Source organism: Pongo abelii, chromosome 4 (genome assembly GCF_028885655.2).
Source record: "Pongo abelii isolate AG06213 chromosome 4, NHGRI_mPonAbe1-v2.0_pri, whole genome shotgun sequence".
Lineage (NCBI taxonomy): Eukaryota > Metazoa > Chordata > Mammalia > Primates > Hominidae > Pongo > Pongo abelii.
In genome coordinates this window covers 76053851-76075953 of record NC_071989.2, presented here as the reverse complement: position 1 = coordinate 76075953, position 22103 = coordinate 76053851, and the positions used below count along the sequence as shown (strand labels likewise).

Sequence of the window (22103 nt, the reverse complement as noted above, 5' to 3'; positions counted from 1 at the left end):
GATGTATCTTCAGTGCACCAAAGGACAGATGAAAACTAGTAATAAATTTGAATATTATCTAAGCCTACTTCAATGAAAACTTAGAGAATCTATTCTTAAATTTATTATTGATACTCTCAGGTGCTTTTAAATGAACTCTGCTACTTTAAAACTAAGCCAAAATGGATTACTTGGGCAATTGTAATTGCCATTTATCAAGCATGAAGTCCATTTCTTAATGAAAAACAAACTTCTTACAAAGCTGGATTCCATTTTTATCCACCCACATGCTAAACATATTGGCATATGTTTGAAGCATTCCATAGCTGTATATTTTAAGCAGACCCTTTTTATCTTGCATAGCTTTCATTACATTACAAGAGAAAAACTATTTCTTGCTATGACCAGGAACAATATGCTAGACTCTGCATTTTGTATTTTTCTCAGTCTACCTTTCATCAATAAATAAGTGTTGCTTTAACTAAAAAGTGTGGAAAATTCTGATTGAATTTTCCACTTCAACGTACACAAAATCATTTCATCTAACATGCTGTGTGAGAAAATCTGTGCTCCATTCTGACCTCCTGTTGCAGTCTATTTCAAGTATTGGTGATGCACCGTATCACACTGCATGGCTGGTGAAGTAGAGTAAACATATTGACTGAGAAATGTTTTGAAAACCCCCTATTCCACATAGATCCCAGCTACTGTCAAAAATCACAAAAATGTTTGCATTCTGTCTGCGCAAGAGCATAACAGAGCTCTAGGAGAAATTCCCACAATAAATAAAACCAGCTACTTGCATAACACTCCGTCGAAGCAGGACCGCGCAGGGCTTACTGCTAGGGGAAGGGGGGGCAAGATTCAGCCCAAATGATATGCTCAGAGGTATATGGGGGAAGACGTTATTAACTGTGCCCTTCCTTTCACCTATTTGCAAGGTTAAAATAAAATTTAGCAGAAGAGATTACCACTAGTGAGAAGGCACAACTCTGCCGGCGGCCAAGGAACACATGGAAAGAAAGGTAATATATTGATTGACCTTTCCTTCCAATTGCAGTCTAGGCAGCTGGCTGTCTTTTTTCATTTGAGAGGATATGACAGCAGACCTAGCTTATTTTCCTGGACTAACAAACTAGGACAGTCCTTGGACAAGTCAGGCAGCTGAGACCAGGATACTCCTACAGTAGCAGAGCACTACAACATTAACACTTATAATGAGGAGACCTAAGCAATAACGCTGTAACCAAACAGGTTTCTGGGTTAGAGCTCTTCCTTCCTCCAAATGCAAGCTTCCCGGGTCCTTCTCAGGAAACAGCGGAGAAGATGTTTTCCAGGTGTACAGAATGACAGTCCAATATGAATTACTCATACTCCCCAAAATATAGAGCAACAGAGTCCATTTAACTCAACATTTCCCCAAAGAGTGTTCTGCACTTTGTGAATGGCTTTATTTGACAAGAAAAAGTTAAGGTTCCTTTGCTAAAAGGTTCTGTATTCAAGTAAGTTTGAGAAACACTTAATTAAACATAGCTTAAAGGATTTACTTATTTTAAGATTTCCCCAAGACTTTTTACAATCATTAGCATTTTATTTTCTAAGAGCAAGTAACATAATCTCTGGTGCTACCCAAATTTAATATGAAACACTTTTTGGGAAAACATAGGATGCGCTTCTGAAAGAATATACTTTGAGAAATGGAGGTTTAAATGAGCCCTAATTTTAGTGCAATCATAGAATGACCACAAGGAAAATGGAGACTAAGTTATTGCCACACCATATACCAGCTATTGTACTTAGTAACTTAGAATTTCAGTCTTGAATTGTGCTATGATGAAAGAGGCAGGTGGCTTACGATGTAATTCAATAAAGTGTCCCTTTGTACACTTGCAAGATTGCAGCAACGAATCCAAAAAAAAGACTAAAAGCAAGAGCTACAGAAACAAATCCCTTGTGTACTACAGTGATCAAATCTCTAAAGAAATAAACACAAGGAATAAAAATACATGACTACCATACCATAGGTAGGCCTGCAGTTCACATGAAAGACAAACCCAGAAAATAAGGTGTGTTACCATGTCCGTGCATTTATAAAAGCCGGGCGTGGTGGCTCATGCCTGTAATCCCAGCACTTTGGGAGGCCAAGGTGGGTGGATCACAAGGTCAGGAGTTCGAGACCAGCCTGACCAACATGGTGAAATCCTGTCTCTACTAAAAATACAAAAATTAGCTGGGCCTGGTGGTGTGCACCTGTAGTTAAACCAGCTACTCGGGAGGCTGAGGCAGGAGAATCACTTGAACCTGGGAGGCGGAGGTTGCAGTGAGCCGAGATCGCGCCACTGCACCCCAGCCTGGGCAACAGAGGGAGACTCCATCTCAAAAAAAAAAAAAAAAAAAAAAAACACAAAACAAACAAACAAACAAAACAGTGACAGAACAACACAACTGTGCCCTATTAATGGCCAAGGCTTATCTTTGTTCTCTTTTCCCTATTGGCAAATTTCCTAGTCTCTTTGAACAAATTTCCTATTTCTGAGACTTCCATGTAGGACGTAAACAATCACAAGAGACCACTGCTCACAACATGAGTGAAGATAGAAAGAAAAGCTAGAAGTGAAAAGTAGGTTTTCAGTTTGGCTGATTCCTTCTTACCCCCATCCATGGCAGATTCCTCCTCCTCCTGCCAATCCACCAGGGGTGAGAGAAACCATGGGCCTCTTCTGTCCTTTGAAGAGTTTGCCAATTTCTGGAATTTACTTTTTCAAGGTTTATTTATGTCCTTAGCATATTTTATGATTTTTTAAACTATGATTTTTATTACTTACCCAGCTTATTTTGACCGTAGGATTGAGAGCAGTGGTCCCTGGTCATAGCCTACCTCCTAAGTGGTAAAGGAAATCTCAGAAATAGGAGTTTTTGCTTCTTCTCGTATCAGTAATTTTTCAAGTAGGTGCTAAACATTTTAAATCTCGGTAGAAACTGATGCTGAGATAAATACTACTTAGCTTCAGAAAAAGGCATGCCTCTTCTGCGTCATACACTGTAGTAGGGTGCTGAGTCATTCTGCTCCCTGCTTGAGCTACATTTGGATATTGTTATGACCCATGGTCAAGAGAAGACACACAGATACAGAGATAGTCAAGATGCTGGTGTTATCAGACAGACTAAAAAGTATGCTAAAGGATACAGTGGCAAATGTATGGCAACATAAAGAAGATGAGGGAATTTTTAGCAGAGAGATTGTATTACAAAAACAAAAAAGAAAAATCTAGCCTGAAGAATATATTAGAATGAAATGGGCTTACTAACAATGAAATGGGCTTACTAACTGGCAGAGTAAAGCAAAATAAACGATCAGCAAAGTTAAGTCAAAATAATAGAAATTATCCCAAATGAATTGCCAAGAAAAAAAAAGCAAAAACAAAACAAAAATATAAAGAATGCCTAAGATCTGTGGGACAATATTAAACTTCCTAATATAGATATAAATGGAGTCCCAGGAGAGAAGAGAAAGTGGTTTAAAAGATGTATTTAAGTAGATAATGTCCAAGGACGTCCCCAAATTTGATGAAAATCATTAATCCACATACCCTAGAGGCTCAGCAAATCCTAGGCAGAATAAATTCAAGGAAAACTATACTTGGGCACATCAGAGTCAAATCTCTTTTTCAGGCAGGAAATAGATAAAGGTATGTGAGGTAATGGAAAGGGAGTATCTATAAAATAAAATTTAAAAATCTCAAAACACATTAACCTGAAAAATGTTAAAACAGGCAACAGAGTTATCAAGATACTGAAACCAGTTACTGAAAGTTATCACCGGCCTTTGATCACTGGCCAGCAAAACCTGTGCCAGGTTTCTCTTCTCAAGCACTACTGGGAAACAGACTCCTTCCAGAATCCACAGAAGCAGAACAAAACTTGATAAAACTTGCCTGGTTAAATGCTTAATTTTTTTTAAAGAGTTGCTGGTTATGTTTTGACTTGTTTTTCTTTTTGCCTGACAGGTAAGGGGACTTGGGGGCAAATGAAGCACAGAAGTCCCTAAAGGTAAAGGGATAATTTCAGCAGTTCTTCGTAAATAGAAGCCAAATTGAGTAACTTGTACTTAACCTTGTCTGTGATCTTGTCACCTTTAGATTTAAAATATTTCCTACACCCTTTCTCCAAACAAATTACTAATCCTATCTTGGCAAATTTCCTGTTACACAAGTCTTTGGCAAGCACAACTCTGATGACTGGGAAAAGTCAACGAATTATAATTCACCAATTTTTTAAAGTCTTTAAAAATAAAAATTCCCATAAGGATAGGAGAGGTGGGGCTGTCACAATTCACCTATGCATACTCAACTTTTGCCAGCTGCAAAATAGGAGAAAAATAATTGCATTCTTGTGTTAGGAAAGAGAAATGGACTAAATATAATTTTCCTCCCAGATGTTTTTGGTCACAATATTCAAGTGGACTTAACATAGAAATTCCAGCAGTTGAAATCTTAATAGCCATAATGAGTATGATCTTTACACGTATTCTTTATTTTACACGTTCTGAAACTCAATCCCATCCTTTCCTTAAAAACACAGAAATACCAAAACAGCTGTCATTTTGCTGGATAATAAATTATAACGTTGGAAAGCAGTATCATGAAAAATATAAGATTTTGAAAACAAAAACAAAACTTCAAAACAATAGAAAATTCAAAATAGAATTATAAGATCTGCCACAAAGATAGCACAATGGGATCTTCTGGGTGCTGGTGATGCTGTTTTGTTTTCAATCTTGGTGCTGATTACATGAGTAGAGTCAATTTGTGAAAGTTCATTAATACTTGCACTTTTCTGGATATGTGTTACTCTTACAACAGAAATAAAACAGTGTTCAAGATCTATGGGACGGAGTGATTCTTCAAAAGTCAGCTGGCTATACTCACCTTCCAGTCTAAGAACTAAATCTCCAGCACTTAGCACAGTGCCTGGCCACAAAGTGAATGTCAGTATATATTGCATTAGTGGAACTGAGTTTCAAAGATATTTTTTACCTTCAGTATTTTTGAGTGCTTTAATACTGTGTTTCTATCATACCTTATACAAAGCATCATGGAAAATAAGTGGAATCCACTCTCCTTAGAATTACTTGTATGGGTCTGAGTAGAGAGATGTTAGGCTGAAAACAAATGAGATAAGCTCTATAGTCTTCTACTTCTCCTTCTCGTCCTTTTGTTGCAATAAACTTTAGAGGATGGTGAATCTCCTCAAACGTCCATTCTTAAGGGAAAGCTAGGCAATTCAGGAGGAATCCAGTAGAAGTTAGAAGTGAACAGGGAGGTTTAGCAGCTGGCTCAGAATGAAAGGAAGAAACTCTGGGTCAAGAGCTCTGGATTTCTTTATGTTTAAAAAAAACCCACTTTTTTTGGAATGGTTAATATATTACCACAGTCTATAAAGTATAGAGAAGCATTTAGTCTTTAAAAAACTCCTTTCCATCCTAGTCCCCAATTCACCCAGTTCCCAAATTACTCTCCCAGAGAGAACCACTGTTCTAAGTTTTGTATGAACTTGTCCAGAATTTATGAGCAAAATATGAGCAAATATGTAATATTTGACTACATAAGCCAATGAGTACTCTTATTCCCCTCCTACTTTTACAGCAAATGAAACATATTAAGCCTACTATTTGGCCCTTTGACTTTTCCCTCTGATCAGGAGATCCTTTTATATCAGTGCAAAGCCCTCAGTCTTTTACATAGCTGTATGGTATTCCATAGCACGAATGAAACATAATTTGTTTATCCACTTAACTACTAAAAGATGTTTGGGTTGTTTCCAATCTTTTGCTATTAAAAAGGATGCTATAATAAATAATCTTTTCCAGGACTCATTCAGCATGTACACTGGTCTATCTGATGGCTTTACTCCCCAAAGAGGAACTGGTAGGTCAAAAGGTACATGTATTTTGATTAACATTGACAATTTGCCATCTGCAGAAGTTGTTCTAACCTACACTCCCACCAGAATTATAAGTAAGAAAGCTATTTCCCAGACCAGTGGCTCATGCCTGTAATCCCAGAACTTTGGGAGGCCAAGGCTGGTGGATCGATTCAACCCAGGAGTTTGAGACCAGCCTGGGCATCATCACGAAATCCCATCTCTACAAAAATACAAAAATTATCTGGGCGTGGTGGTGTGTGCCTGTAGTCCTAGCTACTCAGAAGGCTGACGTGGGAGGATCACCTGAGCCTGGGGAGGTCGAGGCTATAGTGAGCCGTGAGTGATGGCACCATTGCACTCTAGCCTTGGTGAGAAAGTGAGACTTTGTCTCAAAAAACAAAACAAAACAAAGAAAGCAAGCTATTTTCCCAGAAAGTATAGCTGCAAAATACTTTTAGTTTTAGATTTCCAGTTTTAGAAACCAGAAATACTCCCAGGTTTAGATTTTTGCCAACCCAATAGGTAATTTATATATATATATGTATATGTATGTGTGTGTGTATATATATTTTAAACATAAAGAATATATATATGTGTGTATATATATATGTATATCAGTACAATTTTTAATTTGTACTTTTTGGGAGTCTTGCTCTGTCACCCAGGCTGGAGTGCAGTGGCGCAATCTCTGCTCACTGCAAGCTCCGCCTCCCAGGTTCACGCCATTTTCCTGCCTCAGCCTCCCGAGTAGCTGGGACTACAGGCACCCGCCACCACGCCCGGCTAATTTTTTGTATTTTTAGTAGAGACAGGGTTTCACCATGTTGGCCAGGATGGTCTCCATCTCCTGACCTCGTGATCCGCCTGCCTCGGCCTCCCAAAGTGCTGGGATTACAGGCTTGAGCCACCACGCCCGGCCCATTGTACTTTTCTTATAAGGGTAGTTGAGAATCATTTCCTATGCATATCAGCCATTTATTCATATTTGCTTTTCTGTGAACTGTTCATTTGTTTCCTTTACCCATTTTTCAATAGAATTGTTAGGGGTCTGCAGTTCTTGTTAAAGCCAACGGAGACAAAAAAATCCTTGTAAACTGGGCTAGGAACCATAAGGAGAATGAACACTCTTCCATCAGCTTTGCAGCTTTACCTAGGTCCATAGGAGCCAGGGGCCAGAAGAGTGGTATCTAGGCCAAAAGAGTTCTCTGACATTTAGGTAAAAAGAACATCACGATTACTTGAGGCTAAAAGAGAAAAAAGGAAGGTATAGTGGTTGCCTTCCTCTTGAACCCTGAGAAATCTTGCATTGCCCAGCACAGTCCATGCCCCAGGAAAGAGGCCAAGCCCTTCCTAGATGTTGGTGGCAAGGACTAGGCTATGATGGCAAAGTACAGAGATTAACTGGTCTGAATCCTGGCTTCACCTTTTACTAGCTCTGGGATCTTGTGTGAGTTATTTAACCTCACTGCCCAAAGGTTCTGAATTGTCGTGTACAAATTTGCCAGGTAGGTAGAAGATGTGTTAAGAGTAGCCCCAAAACACAACATGATACTTTTTCTGGATATAGAATTGACCATTTGAAATATGGGAAAACATTATCCTTTTAGTGTGATACACATTGTCATAGCTTTGTCCTGCAAACTGGCAAACGTGGCCCACAGGAATTGACATTGAACATCTAAGGCAGTTGTCCCACAGAGTTAAACAATGACCAGGAGAGAAGAAAATTCATTTATCTGGCCACTGCAAGGTCTTCCTTATGATCCAATCATGGTAGGTATTTATCTATTTATTTATGTCTAACTAACGCTTGCAGCTCAAACTGCTTCATCCTTTGATAACAGGAGGCTGCCTTTAAATTCATTGAGAGATTTTTCTGCTTTCCTTCATGAGTCATCCATTCCTCCCGGCCAGTCATAACAGAAGCAACTGACTGTAGTAAAAAAAAATCAATGAAAAGGTAGAGGGCTTTTTCTATGCCTTAGGAACATCTGATACCTCTAGCAATTTCAGAAAGCTTTACATTTCTATTGTTTTTGCTTTTAAAGGCTTATGTTTTTCATGACGTTGTTTTCCAGCATCATAATTTAGTACCTAGTACAAATGACAGAGGTTTTTGTTTTCCTTAGTTTTTCAGGGCTGTCCATCTTGTTCTGTGTTGTTTGATCTTGTTCGGTTTGTGGAAATTCATCAAGCTGTACATTAACGAGTCCATATTATATTTCAATAAGAAGTTTTATATACATGTGCACACACTGAAAGAAAATGGTCAGCCTCCACAAAGAGGAAGCAGTTGCGAATGCCAGGCCCATGCCGGTGGTACCATCTGTGGAAGGCATTTTTACCTCTCATCTCCACTTTAGTTACATCCATCAGGAGTCAGCAAGGCTTAGTGGTTAAGAACAGGGGCTTAAAGTCAGATTAATCGGGCTTGAATCCTGGCTTTATTTTTATCAGCTGTGAGACCCTGTGCAAGTTACTGAACTTCACCCTGCTTCAGTTTCCTCATCTGCAACATGGTGCTAACAGTACCCCAAATCCTCAGGTTGCTGTACAGATGAAAGCGGTTCACATGTGTCTAAAGCAACTAGAAGCATGCTGGGCCCATGTGAGTACTGTGTCAGTACTAGCTATCCCATTGCTCCCCATAGCAGTACTTACCTTACAGGTGGCTGCATCCACTTCTCACTCAAGCATTTAAGCCTCCCTTACATCATATTTCTTTGCTTACCAATTTCTTCTTGTGGAGATCCAGGTGTAGAGGAGAGAGTAGGCTGACTCCTCCTCCTCAATCACCCATCCGTTTACTTACCTGCATGGCTACTTTCCAGTCCTAGGCCCTCCCCTCCTGCCTCCAAGCAATCTTTCTCTATATCTGATGGATATTCGGCTATTTGCACATGCTCCTATAAAATGTACATTGTGTGGTGTGTACTTTTAATTGATTGACATTAAAAGTATGATACTGCAGAATTGATTTTTTAAGCTTGGTTCCACACAGTGATATGTTTTAAGCTCTATCCGCATTGCTGCGTGTTCCTTCGGGCTGTTGCTTCCAACGGCTAAATGGTACTCTATGACATTCCCCCATTTATCCAACCACCCACAACTGTCAATGCCCACAAAACCTCTGACTTTCTGTCACGGCAATGCTCCAAAAGGCACCTAGGTACACGCCTCATACAAACACGCCCTCTTTAGGATTGAGGCTGCTGGGTCATAGGGCAGACTATGTCTCATTTAACTAAGTACTGGCTGTACTTAGACCAAAACAGCCTGATCACTCTACGGAGTAGCTTCAACAGATCGTCTAATTATAACATTCCTAATGAGGTACATGGTGTGACTTCCCCCATTGTGCTGATAAAAAATTTTCCCTTGGCTTCATAGCTAGTACACACAATTTGAAAATAGGGCACATGACCTTGGAGCTGCAGTGTCTCCCACCACAGAGGGCCATGACAAGAGCATACCTTCCACCTCATCTTGGCCTGTGTCACATCCCCTATCTCCTGGCCCGACTGATGACTACTGCATGCATTCACATAATGGACAGGCCTAAGCTCACACTGTTTAAAAAGTCCCACCTCACCTTCTAGGCCCACATGGAAAACCACCACTTCAAGGATACCACCTCTGGCTGCCACTCAGATCTCCCTCCACTCAAAATCAACATTGCATTGATAGTGTTTACCAGGCAATTCATTATTGTCTCTGCTTCATTTACTTATTTTTGCCAGTTAAATGACACTCTAGGGGGTAAGAATTAAACACTGCAATTTATATTCCTCCATGGCTAACACGCTGCTGAGTGTACAATAAGCATTTTTTTAAAAAGTATAGTAGAACTGGGGCCAGGCTCAGTGGCTCACACCTGTAATCCCAGCACTTTGGGTGGCCAAGGCAAGAGGATTGCTTGAGCCCCAGAGTTTGAGAGCATTTCTGGGCAACATAGCAAGACCCTGTCTTTACCAAAATAAAAATAAAAATGTGAGCTGGGTGTGACAGTGTGCACCTGTAGTCCTAGCTACTTGGGAGTCTGAGGCATGAGGATCACCTGAACCCAAGACTTAAGAGACCACACTGAGCTAAGACTGTGCTACCACACTCCAGCCTGAGTGACAAAGTGAGACTCTGTCTCTAAAATTATTTTTAATAAAAAAATACATAGAACTGTATAGACTTTTAATAATGCAGACATTTTACCTCAACAATCATGTGGTACTAACCACTTATTTACAAATGAGGGGAAAAAATAATGATTACCAAATAACTATGGTAACAGTAATCATAACTCAAAAGATTGTTATAATTTAAGTGCCTGACCATGTGGTAAAAATTTTTTATGCATTATCTCATTTAATCTTCAAAATAACCTGATAAGATTGAGATTATTTTGTTCCCTATTTTTCAGATGAGGAAGCTGTGGTTTTCTCAGGGTGATCAAGTAATTGACTCAAAGTCATGGTTAATAAGCTTCAGAAATGAGATTCATGCTCATTTTAGTTAGGACCAAAGATAATTTATGGATGACTGATGTAAAAACACAAAGAAACTATAAGCTGCCTCAGAATTTTCTATTAGAAATTTATCATCCCTGAAGGCTTTTATAAAGTTTACATAGTACAACATTTTATGTGACTAAAATACTCCCAGAATAATTATGGCAACCAGTCTTCCAATCCCTTCCTCATCTTTCTATGTCCTTAAATATAGTAACAAGTATTGCACCCTCTGAAAAAGAAGAAATTATTCTTTAACACTTGAAATTCCTAAGACTAGGAATGTGTTAATTACCATCCAGAAACTCAGTGCATAATAAGGCTCAAAAATGTAGATATTTTAAAGCCTATCCCCTTACTGCTTAAAAATCAACCTATTTTTTTGATGCTACAGACAAAAACACAATTCCCTGATTTTCCATTACCTTTATATTATATCATCTATGCAACTATGAACTCTGGCCAAGGCAGCTTCTTGTCCCCTGTGAACAGTGGGTTTCTAAGGTCTCAAAGACACTTATTCCTCAGATAGGTAAAAATGAAAAAAAGGATCAATCCTAAAAGGTTTATAGTAGTGAGAAAAGAAGACCATCTGCTCTGAGATAGCTCTGGGCTGATTTTCCCAGCAGGAAAGCCCAGGTTTTAGAAACCTTGTTATCATTAGAGAAAGGTAAAGAAATTGCTGAGAATTAGGATAAAAGATTTTCAAGCCCTACAGCAGATTGAAACAATGTATTTTAGAATTATATGCAGGTTTATATAAAGTTGGATTATCTATGAATTTGGGTAGTTTGGTTTGTTTTTTAAAGAAGGGTAGACTGTTACAACACTTTCGGGTTTTGAAATTGATCAGATGCTATGCCTACCACTATTTGCTCTCACATACTCAAAATCTCATACCATCTTTATGAACCTGTTTATTCTGGATCAGCAAAGCTTCCAATGTAAAATGACAGCTCATCTAGAAAAAATCTTCATCATTCTTTTGTGCTGAAATGCCAGGAGATTTGAAAACTAATCCTCTGTACACTCTCGTGTTCCCCTCTGTCCACCAGATCATGTCCCTGATGCTCCCATATCAAATAGATTTTTATTTAACAGAGGCCTTTACCAGCTCTACAAATAACTGCTCCATGGTCTTTGAACTACTATTCCTATTGCCCGTTTTGCTTCATTCTTTGTTCATTTGCTGTATTACAGAGCTCATACTGAGGGACAGTACAGGTGAGCGTATTCTCAAAGTGAAAGGCACTTTAGAAATTCCCAGCAGACAAGCTTAGCCAATCAGAGGCACAATACTTATCTTTGTTTTCCCCCTAACCCTTTACTCTTATTCAAATAAAACAGATTTAAAAGCTTGTTTTTCTATACTCAAAGCACAAAAGGCTTTCTAAGACAAAGAAAAAAATCAGGCTAAAAAAAGCCAACTCCTTGAGCAGAAAATGAGCCCCTTATTTCTGGCCCATATTTTCCCTATAGCTTTAAAGTAATTTCTCTTTTAAAAATTAACTTCCTCTGAAGATACTGAGAGAAGACTGCCTAATAATAATACTTTGCAAGGAATAAGGAATGACATGTGTAGAGAGATATTTAGGATTGAGAAATACCAGTCAAAAACCTCAGACTACATGGTGATATATCTAGTTACAAGGAGCCTTAGTGGAAAAATGCAACAATTCCATAATTTGATTAACAGTACATTTCTTATACTCTCCTCATAGATGAGAAAATCTAGAGCAATGGGGCTGAGTGTTAAATGATCACCCAAGTCCACAGAGCTGGTTAATGACAAAGCCTAACATACAATCCAGTCCAGTCTATTATTTGCACCGTATCATATTGCCATTGTAAAGCTAAACATTTCTATCGGAACACACTTCTTCAACGTAGACTCACAATAAAATCAATGTTCTCAAAAGATTTGGCAGCTGGTTTACCGTAATTTGTTACTGACCCCCAGAATATACGAACCTGTAATTTGTAAGAATTCTTCACTACGACTCAGGTTATTGAGTTGAAAATGACATAGTGCAGAATCTAAGCAAAGTGTGCTTATAAAGAAGGGTCACTAGCTACATACATGCACATTTCCATTTGCCATTTACTGTTCAAGTAATGCAGCCACTCAGCAAACCGTGGCTTCTCCTATGGCTTCCTAATGTTAGAAAACATTTTTAGGCCCTCCTCAAATTTCTACTACTGCAGTGTTTTGAGGAGGAAAGAATGTGACCTTTTAAACCTATTTGGTAACATGGCTGAACCAATTCACACGGCACATTAAGGCAACAGACATCTTCTCTGCGGCAGTTTAATGAGTTCCTCTTAAAGTCTGTCTAGAAAAAGAAGCCATGATTCTTGCTCAAAACAAAATGGAACAGCAAAAAGACTCTCACCACCAGTAGAAGAAAGTTAGCTCATTTATAGTGTACTATAGAACACACTGCATGGTGAGGCACAGTATTTCTGCAAATGCCAAGACAGAATGAAATGAATACAGGACAAAAGAAAGAGGGGGAACAAAAGCACATGCTGAGCTGAGTCCTTAAAACACCACTGATCATGAGGTGCACGCTATGTATAACAGTGGATGTACTTAATGCACCCAGTATTTTAGTGCCTCATTAGTGAAAACTCTTAGGCAGGGTCCAAGAAGGCCCCGTCGTACTCTGAGTTGTGCTCTACGTTAGCAAAATTCACATTTTACATGATGAAACCATATGACTTATTCAAAGCTAGTCTATTTTTTCCTTCATGTACCAATAGAACTCTCATGACTTCATCTCGATGCTACTGAGCTAAAGCGAGTTGTCTGGGGCTCGGCGGGAAGGGATGCCCTAGACACTTAATAAATGTGACAAAGAGCTATGACATCTGTAGTCTAGTTTCAAACAAACACTTCAGCATAGGCAATGTAATATATTTATGGATTAAAATTATATTCTGGCCAGGTGTGGTGGCTCACGCCTGTAATCCCAGTACTTTGGGAGGCCGAGGCAGGTGGATCACCTGAGGTCAGGAGTTCGAGACCAGCCTGGCCAACATGGTGAAACCCCATCTCTACTAAAAATACAAAAATTAGCCGGGCATGGTGGCAGGCACCTGTAGTCCCAGCTACTTGGGAGGCTGAGACAGGAGAATCACTTGAACCCAGGAGGTGGAGGTTGCAGTGAGCCGAGATCACGCCACTGCACTCCAGCCTGGGTGACAGAGTGAGACTTTGACTCAAAAAAACAAACAAACAAACAAACAAATTTATATCCTATACACAGTCAGTGGTTCTAATCAGAATTTACTTCTCAAAGGTGGTAAACTAGCATTATATCAGAGGTATCTGTGTCTTAGTCAACACCAGAGATTTTGCTAATTGGCATACTCAAATGGATTTTCACTGGTGAAATCAGTATCAGTGGCTTGCAGCTCACACGGCAGATGTTTAAAAACAGGCTTTCGTCAATGAAACTAGTGGTATTTAAGATAAGTGAATTGGCAAAATTTTCCACCCTTATATGAACAGAGCATGAGAATCTAGGGATGTCTACAACTTTTACCCTCAGGACATCTGATGATCAGTTGCTAAATGGCCTTATGTCCAGCAACTGGGTCAGAGGATTCCCATTCCCTGGTGTCCACTAAAAAGGTGAGAGAATCCTGCCTCTTGAAAGTTGACATGTTGACCTGGAGTGGAACTGTCCGGAAAAATTTGACTGGAGCACTTAAAAACGCCAGAAAGCTGGAACTTCATTGAGTTTACAGGACAGGCTTCATGAATGCTTCGTGCCTGTCTGTTAATAACTGTTCAATAAAGTCTGTTACACAGAACTGGCCTGAGACTTAGTTGAGCTGCGTGGGATGAGCAAATCCTCACACAAAACTTCAGCCACTTTTCTGGGGCTACTGCTATCTATTAAAAAGAGTTGGGCATGACCAATTGGCTTAAGACTATTCTCAACATGTACGTAACATGTATAACTGCTGCCCTGAAGCCAACCCATCCCAGCTTGGTAAATTTTCAGGAGTTTTCCAAGCCAGTTGTTAAAAATAGCCATTACTGTGAATTTAAAATATCTAAATTTAAAGTAAATATATTATATTGAAAACAAGGGTAATGCATACTTAAAATTGATACACTTCCTATGTAGTTTGCTACATTTTAAGAGGGTTTACATCAATTGTATTTATATGGTGGAAAAACTACATAATACAACTACATAATAGTGCTCCACTGGGCCTCTCTTCCCAGCTCTGAGTTCGGGGATGTCACACTGGCACTGGAAACTGGAACCAGCAAATGCTACCATCAGGGATTTGTTTCATTTTTCGGGACTGGTTGTTGAACACTTACCAGAACACCACTGATGTGTATGGTCTTGATTTAATAGAGACGACTTTGACTCCTCTCAATATCCATATTCTAAAGCCCTGGAATATGCCAGCATAAATAAAACCCCACACCCTGTTTACCGCAGCGGGACCACGCCGCCATGCACACCTGCTGCCCAGGGCAACAGGACACACTCACTTTTGAAGCAGCTGGGTCCACTAGTCTCTGGCGATGTCGGGCTGAGTTGAAATGGCTCTTCGGAGGCTGCCCTTCCTGACAGTGAATGGAAGATGGGGAGTGAACGAGAGGTGGGAAGGGAGAAGGTGGGGTGTGGGATGATGGAGAAATGGTCAGAAAAGGGAGAGGGACAGTGTTTAACGGCACTGTATTTTCTTTTAGCTAAATATCAATAACAAAAACACAAGACACGTTCTCCCCCACAAAAGCACATGTGATGTGCAAGTTATTTTATTATAAACAAACTTGTATGTGCAAGTGTGTAATAAAGTCACAAACACAACCCAGTATTAACATATTTCCCATCAAATCTTCATTTTCCTATTATTTGATAATTGTCTGTATTTCAAAAATACTAAGGGAAACTGGAACATGATTTCTCTGAATATGAAGTCCATCTTCCTGAAATAACAGAAAGCACTGCAGAGCCTTCTTAGGGTTAGACATCCCACCCGTTTAGATATGAACAAAATGATGTGGAAATCACAATCTTCCTCCAAACCATGACAAGTCTCCTGCCTCAGAAGCTCCTGTGTCCATCATCCTGGCAGAATTCATGGTGTCTGACAGCCACCAAAAACTGCCCCTAAATGCACATTGTATTTTATTGGCTGAAACAGAGATTTAGCATTAAGTCTGTAATTTAAACCTATGTAAAAGAGTGGTCTCTCCTAAGACCGATCCTGTTAACGCCCTCATATACATATTGGACATATGCGTCACATGGAAAGGCGTAACACCTTCCTATTATTCATTCCATGCCAAACACACAAACATACCACCCAAGGTACTATATTTTAAAAGGGAAGTTTGGAATGGGGCCTCATTAATGGTATAGAGTTTTACTTCTCCACCTCTCAGAGCTGGACACCAGTGAACAAACTTAAGTAGCAAGTACTACCCACAGTGAGCATTAACTCCAGGGAAAGGGAGATGAAAGCAACCGAGAGATGGTCTCACAAAATCCCTGGGTTTAAAGGCCCCATGCAAGTGAGAGCCAACACCAGCAGCGAAATGACCCTCAGATGAGGGCTAGCATTTGCTCAGCTCTCTTAACAGAGGAGGGTGAAAAGACCTCCTTAGATAAAAATGCAATTTCTATATTACAATACTTAAGTATTCTTTTTCTTCTTCGTCTAGAAATAACAGCTCTATATTTTTAAGACATGAATCAATCACTCCCACTTGAGTTGCCCATAATCACTGCTTCGGCGTTCACAGTATAATGCTTACCTTTCAAAAAGGAAATGTTATAAGTAGCAGATTGCCAGTCAGGATTATGTTTTTCCTAGTAACCGCCCTGCCAACATGCATTCTTTCTCTACCTTCTCTGGGAAAAAAATGCAAGGAAATAGTCTTGAAACTTGGCTGACCTAGAAAATGCACCAAAGCTTTAAGAACAGAGAATCTATCCATTGACTCACTTGACCACTGAGCAAAACAAAACCAAGCAAAAACCTGAGCATGTCTTCCCATTTCCATAGAATCAAGAGTTTTCACATGAGAAATACAGTGTTGGAAAAAAAGCATCATGGATTATTTATTTAGTTTGATGTGAAAGTGCTCCTTTCAACTTAATGGTTTATCAGAAGGTGATTTTAAAGTTTTTTTCCCCCTAAAAGACGTTATCAAATATAAATAAATAATTATCCTCATTAATCTATGTGAAGAACCACCCTTATTAACCTTCCCTATGGAATGATTACAACTGATTTAAGAGTTTCAAAGCACAGTGCCAGGCTCCTACTTATCGGGAAAAAAATTAATTTCAGCATTAAATACACAATTACAGTCAATGTGCAAATTAACTAAATCCTGGGCCTGTGGTTTATTGCTCTTCTTCTGACTCCAAGGTGAAAATGTTATTTTATTTTTTAATTAGCTAATTGTACCATGAACTCGGCAGGGGGCAGATGTTGATATTAAACCCAGGATCTGAATCTTAAACTCCCAGTAGGTGGGAGACTAGTTTAAAGAGGGCAAGCACGTCCTTCAAGGGTTAGGTTTTTGAAACCTGGTGTCTACTTTACCTAATTTATTTTCAAGTACAATAAATCTGTAACAATAGTCTGCTTGTAATGAACAAATAGGGCTATGAAATAATCAATGTATTTACACAGAGATTCCAGTAATACATCTTCATAGAAACAAGGAAGAGCCTGGAGGATTAAAGTCATTTAATAAATTGCACATGGAGTGAAAATAAAGGAACTGTAAACAGCTCACCATAAGTTTTTCTCCATGTGACTGATACCTTAAACTAACCTTAATTTTCAATGAACTAGTCACTTGGCATCCTATTGCTAAAAAAAAAAAAAAAAAGAAAGAAAAAGAAAAAGTTTGTGATGGTTATTTGTGTATATATATGCATATATGTATATACATATATACACACATATATGTATACATATACATATATATACATGGTGACACTGAGACTTTGTGGAAAGGTGCACATAGCTAGATCCAAGATGGAAAACTTTGAGAAGAATTTAATTCCTTAGAAGATGAACATGCCTGCTTCTTCATTATAGGGAGATCCTACCTGAAAATATTTTTGTTTCCCTATTCCCAGTCTTGCTACCTACCAGATCCTATGACACATCCAAGAAAGGTACAAACTCTAAACCTTTGAGCTTAGTCATTTAAGTACAGCTATTATCAGTTCAATTATGTAATACTTAATACATTTTTGAAAAAGCAAACAGGGATCTCATAAGTGGTATCACAGGGAACTGACGATCCTATATAACAGATTTGTTCACATAGCTTTCTGTGTTCAGGAAAACATTAAATTATGTCACTCAACACTAAAGGCAAAATTTGTGACTTCATTTTCCCAAATTCTAAGTTCTAAGAATGGGTTTCTCTTTCTAAATGACAGCCTTCAGACTCTGGTACTGTCAATCCAGACTGAGACATCAGTCTCCTGGTATCACTTACCTCCTGGTTAATGCCATCAACATCAGCAAAATAACAAATTAGACCTGGGCAAGCCCCACAGAGCTCTAAACTGAATGGCTTATTTACATATGCAAATAGGGCTCTTCACTGCAACGGGAGCTGGCTGAGGAAGGGGTGGATTCCTCACCATTAGTTTTGTGGAAAAGGAAGCACATTCTATTGCTCAGGTGAACCCAACCAAAATATTTTTGCTGGGATAACTATCATTAATAAAAGAAGCAACTCTCAGTTATGTAAATAAACTCTTAGAGACTAACAAAAGAAGAGGTGACATGTGCATAATGAAGAAACTTAATGAGACATATTTCATCTCTATGCTAAATGCTTTCACCAAGCCTTCTCCTATTAAGTCATTTTAGAAATTATAAATATCCCTTAACACTACAGATCATACTTTTAAAATAAATTATTGTTCCCCTAACATTACAGATCTGATAGCTTAGTACTTTAGCTTAATTTGCATCATGTAAACATATTTACAAGAATGCTCTATGGAAAACAATGTATCAGGCATGAAATAATGGGTGCCCAGTGAATTTAGTTGCTAACATCAGACGATTTATAAAAGCCTAATTCTTTAAATCAGGTATAAGTTACTGTATATCAAAATGAGAGGCACAAGGAAAATTTAAGTATATCTATAATTTTAGCATTAGTTCCATTAAAAAAAAATCTGTCATTAGGCATTTCTAGCCTAGAAAACCAGAAAATCATATATCAGAGCATATAAATATTTGAGGGCGTCCCAGCCTGCTTCTTAAAAGTCCATTCAAGAGTTTTAATTAGCTGGGCAAAGTGGCTCACGCCTGTAACCTTAGCACTTTGGAAGGCTGAAGCTGGGGGATCCCTTCAACTCAGGAGTTTGAGACCAGCCTGGGCAACATGAGGAGACCTACCTAAAAAACAACAAACAAACAAAAAAGCCTGCCGTGGTAGCCCACGCCTATGGTCCTGGCTACTCGAGAGGCTGAGGCAGGAGGATCACTTGGGCCCAGGAGTTCAAGGCTGCAGTGAGCCATGATCACGCACTGCACTCCAGCCTGGATGATGGGGCGAGACCCAGGCTCAAAAGAAAAAACAAAAGCAACAACATAAAAAAGAGTTTTAATTCTGAAAAGAATCACATGCATTTTCAGAGAAGAATAAACTTATCTACTCACCTCTGAGATAGTTTATATCTCACCCCCAACCAAAGCTCTTACTAAACACTATACTTAAATGTAACAAAGCTATCACAAATAGGCACTATTAAAGAGATCCCTGAACATAAGTAAAGCCATATAGGATTATACAAAGTCAAAAATATTCCATGAAAATAAATCAATTGATAGAATCTGTAAGACAGGGAGATTTAACCATTATCAAGCCTATCAAAATAGGGATCAGAAACCCAAATGAATATCAAAGAAATGTGCCGCTTAGAAGTAGAGCACATTTTCAATTATGACATCATAGGCTTCTAAAAACCCATAGAACTAATCACAATTTATGAAACTTCTATTATTAATAACCTTGTAAGGAGACGAGATCATTTTCTCTCATCTCCAGAAAAGTCCAGTTAAATGCAGACTTTTCAAATTAGCTTGAGAAGTGAGTCACCAAAATGGGATACCCCCATCACTGAAATGCAGACCCTAAGACGGCAGCTAACTTTTTTCACCATAACGTTCATATTTTACATCATGAAACAATACTTGCCAATACTTTTCGCAGCAACTACCAGCAATGTACTCTATTTCCTGATTTTTCTTTTTTTTTTTTGAGATGGAGTTCCACTCTGTCATCCAGGCTGGAGTGTGGTGGTGCGATCTAGGCTCACTGCAATCTCCACCCCCAGGGTTCAAGCGATTCTCCTGCCTCAGTCTCCCAACTAGCTGGGATTACAGGCATGCACCACCACGCCCAGCTAATTTTCGTATTTTTGGTAAAGATGGTATTTCACCATGTTGGCCAGGCTGGTCTTGAACTCCTGACCTCAAGTGATCCGCCCACCTCGGCCTCCCAAATTGCTGGGATTACAGGCATGAGCCACCGCACCTGGCCTATTTCCAGATTTTTCAAACAAATGCTGGTCTTTACTTACTAAATTGATGATGTGACTTGTAATTAAAAACAGCCCTAAGAAAGTGGTTTTTAAGACTGTGATGAGACAGGGCTAGGGAACTCATTATAAATGCTTTAGGTTGTGTCCTAAACTTTCAGTCATTTATTAATTTTTCCCATATCCATGTAGCACTACAAGTACTATTACATATACTATATGTGATATTTTCTTAATAGTTTTATTTAAATAGATGACTTTTTAAAAAAACTTAAATACTTCAATTTTAATGATGGCCTATGTAATAACATCTTGAAAACATGTCTTTGTAATATGCATTTTTTCTTATACATATTTAAAAATATTAGATGCTAAATTAAAACTATTTGTGTACTGACTAGTGTAATCCTGCATGCAACCAGTGGTGCCCACGCTACCTCTGAAAAACCAATACTAAAGCATGGCTCTCAGTGGAAATGAGTGGTCCAAGCTTTACAGTTTCAGAGGCAGCAGTGGTAGAATGTGATGGTCACCATAGCTGGCATGTATGACTCTGACACATCTCCTTGACATTTCCAGCTATCTGAGATGTCAAACAGGAACTGCAAATTTCACGTCCCTTGACAATTCTTGACTTTTGCCCACCAAATCCACCTTCCTCAGTGTTTGTCATCTCCAGCAAAGAACACCACCATCTACCCAGTGGCTCTAATGACTCGGGAGTCAACATTACTGTCCCACCTTTGATCTCAGTTTCTCTCTCCTGTTCTCTCTTTCATGGGCCAAACAACTAGCACTGCCCCTATGTCTAATGTCTCAGCAAATCCTACTGGTTTTAACTTCATAATATATTACAGATTCAACCCTTTCTTACTTCCAGTGTTCTCAACCTCATCTAAGCCATCTGTGTCAGTTTGCTAGGGCTGCTGTAACACAGTACCATAAACTGGGTAGCTTCAACAACAGAAACTGTCTCACAGGTCTGGAGGCCAGAAGTCTAACATGAAGATATTGGCAGGGTTGGTTCTTCTGCTGGCTGAGGGAAGGAACTGTTCCAAGCCTCATTTTGGCCTCTAGATGGCTGTCTTCTCCTTGTGTCTTCATCCCATCTGCAGTATTGGGGGTTAGGACTTCCACGTATTTTCAGGGGGAACATAATTCAACCCATAACATCATCTGAGTCATCCAGACTCCAGCAATAGCCTCATATCTCTCTTCCGTTACTTTTGCTCTCTCTATTCTACCAAGGGCAGATGCCGTAATATGCAAAGATGCCCTCATAAGACAAACCATGTCACTTTCCTCCCAAACCTCCCCTGCCCTTCCCTCTACTCTCTGGGTCCAGCCTGGCGGCCTGTCTGAATTCCTATGGCTCGCCCGCTCCCAGCTCTTACTTCACTGCAGCCACACTGGTCTTTGCGCTGTTCCTAAACCTCTCCCAGAACGTTCTCAACTCAGGATCTCTGGGATTCCCCCTTCACTGGAAAACATTCCCTTAAGTATTTTGCAAAGAATGCCCATGCTTCATTCAGGAATGTTCAAATGTCCCCTCCTGTAAAAGAGGAATGCTCCCATCACTCCTTTTCCCCATCTTCCTTTACATTATAACATTTATTATTACTGGACATAATACTGTATATGTATGTGTTTGTCTTTCTGTAAGCTCCACAAAGCCAGGAACTTTGTCTCATTTGTTTTCTACCTGGCACTTAGTGGGTGTTCAATAAATATTTATTAAACCAATCAATGAAGTAAGTGTGTATGTGTGTGTGGGATGCATAGTTACCCATCATCAGCTCAACCATACCCAGTGTTTCAGTCAGGATTCCTGCAAAACATAGATTGAACTCTCACACTGGGTGGCTTGAGTAGAATTTGATTAAGGGATTACTCACAAAGGAGTAGGGCTCTTTTTCCACCCCTAGGCCAGAAGAGGAAAAGGGAGGAAGCTGCTTCCAGAACCTAAAAGAGAAGAGGTCACCTGACAGGTGCCCTTCTTTTTTCAGTAAAGCATTCAGCCATCCAGTGCTAAAGCCACCAGCAGGGAGCCAGGGAGCAATGATTTCGATCACATTATCTATTCTCCCTCCTTCTTATCTCCTGTCTCCTGCCAGGATCTCCCCATGGGGCTGAA

General features: G+C 39.3%; 1 protein-coding gene across 13 annotated transcripts in view; it reads right to left on the bottom strand.

Moving 5' to 3' along the window:
- The window catches only part of MAST4 (microtubule associated serine/threonine kinase family member 4), a 569328-nt gene that overhangs the window by 283985 nt on the left and 263240 nt on the right, over window positions 1-22103 (bottom strand). For 4 of the 13 annotated variants that reach the window (XM_054556424.2, XM_054556425.2, XM_054556427.2 and 1 more), the window contains exon 4: window positions 14926-15000. The exons of the other annotated variants lie outside the window; for them this stretch is intronic. In XM_054556424.2, coding sequence (XP_054412399.2) covers window positions 14926-15000 — 75 coding nt within the window. The remainder of the gene's footprint in view (window positions 1-14925; window positions 15001-22103) is intronic. 13 annotated transcript variants of the gene reach the window in all.